At 64.9% G+C, this 2,025-nt stretch overlaps 1 protein-coding gene across 1 annotated transcript in view; it reads left to right on the top strand.

Moving 5' to 3' along the window:
* The window catches only part of DMTN (dematin actin binding protein), a 33,043-nt gene that overhangs the window by 12,735 nt on the left and 18,283 nt on the right, over positions 1-2,025 (top strand). The window contains exons 7-11 of the mRNA XM_014958392.1: positions 51-159; positions 328-384; positions 479-631; positions 725-834; positions 915-1,100. Of these exons, the coding sequence (XP_014813878.1) occupies positions 51-159; positions 328-384; positions 479-631; positions 725-834; positions 915-1,100 (615 nt within the window). The remainder of the gene's footprint in view (positions 1-50; positions 160-327; positions 385-478; positions 632-724; positions 835-914; positions 1,101-2,025) is intronic.

Here is a 2,025-nt window from a genome sequence, read left to right as displayed (position 1 = left end):
GGGGGGGGGGGGTCTAGCTGCTCACCAGCCCCCCCAATCCTACCCGGCAGGTCATCCGGGAATGGCTGGAGAGCAGGACCCCCAGCAGTGCCCCCCAGCCCACCTCTCGCCAGGGCAGCAGCTCAGCCCGCAGCAGCGTGCAGCACTTCCACCGACCTGGTAGGCTCCCCCAGCATCCTCATCCTCCCCCAAATCGTGATCCCCCATCACCAGGACACCCCCCTCACACCACCCCATCCCAAACCCCACCGTGGGGGGGTCTGGGCAATCCCTTTCCAGAGCCATCAGCTCCTTATTCCTGCCCCCCAACCCCTTTTTTCCTCGCAGAGACCGACACGACGGAGCTCAACATATACAAGAAACCTCCGATTTACAGGCAGAAAGGTGAGGAGATGGGAAGTTGGGGGGGTCTGTCCCACTGGATGGGGCACCCCAGGGTGCTGGCCTCACCCCACAACCCCCCCACTGTGCCCCACAGAGCACCATTCGGGCGCCCACCACGGGAAGCATCTCATAGAGGACTTGATCATCGAATCCTCCAAGTTCCCGGCGGCGCAGCCCCCAGACCCCAACCAACCTGCCAAGATTGAGACCGACTATTGGCCGTGCCCCCCATCCCTGGCCGTCGTGGGTAGGTGGGGAACAGGGGCAGGTGACCCCCCTGCCCCAAAAAAACCTCATAGGGGTGATGGAGACGGATTTAACCTCCCTTCTTTCCCTCCAGAGACGGAGTGGAGGAAGCGGATGGCCTCCAAGAGAGGGGAGGAGGAGGAGGAGGACCTGACGGAGGAGATGAAGAACCTGCGGGAGCTCCAGAGGCAGGAGCTGAGCAAGGTGAGGGGCTGAGTGAGGAGCCTTGCGAGGGGCTGGGGACGTGATGACACAGACCCTCACCCATGTCTCTCCGCCCCCAGGTCACCTCCAACCTCGGAAAGCTCATCCTGAAGGAGGAGATGGAGAAATCTCTCCCCATCCGGAGAAAAACCCGCTCGCTGCCGGACCGGACACCCTTCCACACGTGTGCGTGGGGTGCTCTTCCCTTATCCCTTCCCTTCCCCAGCTGGTGGCTTTGGCTGCCTGCACCCCTGCCAGCTCCCCCAGCCCTGCCTGCACCCCTGCCTGCACCCCTGCCTGCACAGCTGCTGCCGCCCCCAGGCAGCTGCTCTGCCTTTTTCTCATTTAACACATTTCCCCTCCTCCCCAGCAGCGGTTTCCGAGGTCCCAGCGCACCTGCCAACTCCTGCATCACTGCCCACACTCCTGCCAGGTCCCCCAGCCCTGCCTGCATCCCTGCCTGCATTCCTGCCAGCTCCTGCATCACTGCCTGCATCCCTGCCAACTCCTGCATCCCTGCCTGTACCCCTGCCTGCATCCCTGCCAGCTCCTGCAGCCCTGCCAGCTCCTGCATCACTGCCTGCATCCCTGCCAACTCCTGCATCCCTGCCTGTACCCCTGCCTGCATCCCTGCCAGCTCCTGCAGCCCTGCCAGCTCCTGCATCACTGCCTGCATCCCTGCCAACTCCTGCATCCCTGCCTGTACCCCTGCCTGCATCCCTGCCAGCTCCTGCAGCCCTGCCAGCTCCTGCATCACTGCCTGCACCCCTGCCAGCTCCAGCATCCCTGCCCACACTCCTGACAGCTCCTGCATCCCTGCCCACACTCCTGCCAGCTCCCCCAGCCCTGCCTGCACCCTGCCTGAAGCCCTGCCTGCACCCCTGCCAGCTCCTGCATCCCTGCCTGCACCCCTGCCAGCTCCTACATTCCTGCCCGCACTCCTGCCAGCCCCCCCAGCCCTGTCTGCGTCCCTGCCTGAACCCCTGCCTGCCCTCCTGCCAGGTCCCCCAGCCCTGCCTGCATTCTTGCCAGCTCTGGCATCACTGCCTGCATCCCTGCCAGCTCCTGCATCCCTGCTTGCATCTCTGCCAGCTCCCCCAGCCCTGCCACACTCCTGCCAGCTCCCCCAGCCCTGCCTGCGTCCCTGCCTGAACCCCTGCCTGCACCCCTACCCACACTCCTGCCAGGTCC

The sequence above is a fragment of the Calidris pugnax genome, unplaced genomic scaffold, assembly GCF_001431845.1.
Source record: "Calidris pugnax isolate Ruff unplaced genomic scaffold, ASM143184v1 scaffold280, whole genome shotgun sequence".
Lineage (NCBI taxonomy): Eukaryota > Metazoa > Chordata > Aves > Charadriiformes > Scolopacidae > Calidris > Calidris pugnax.
Note: the sequence above shows the minus strand (reverse complement) of the source record. Positions and strands in the feature narration are given on the sequence as shown.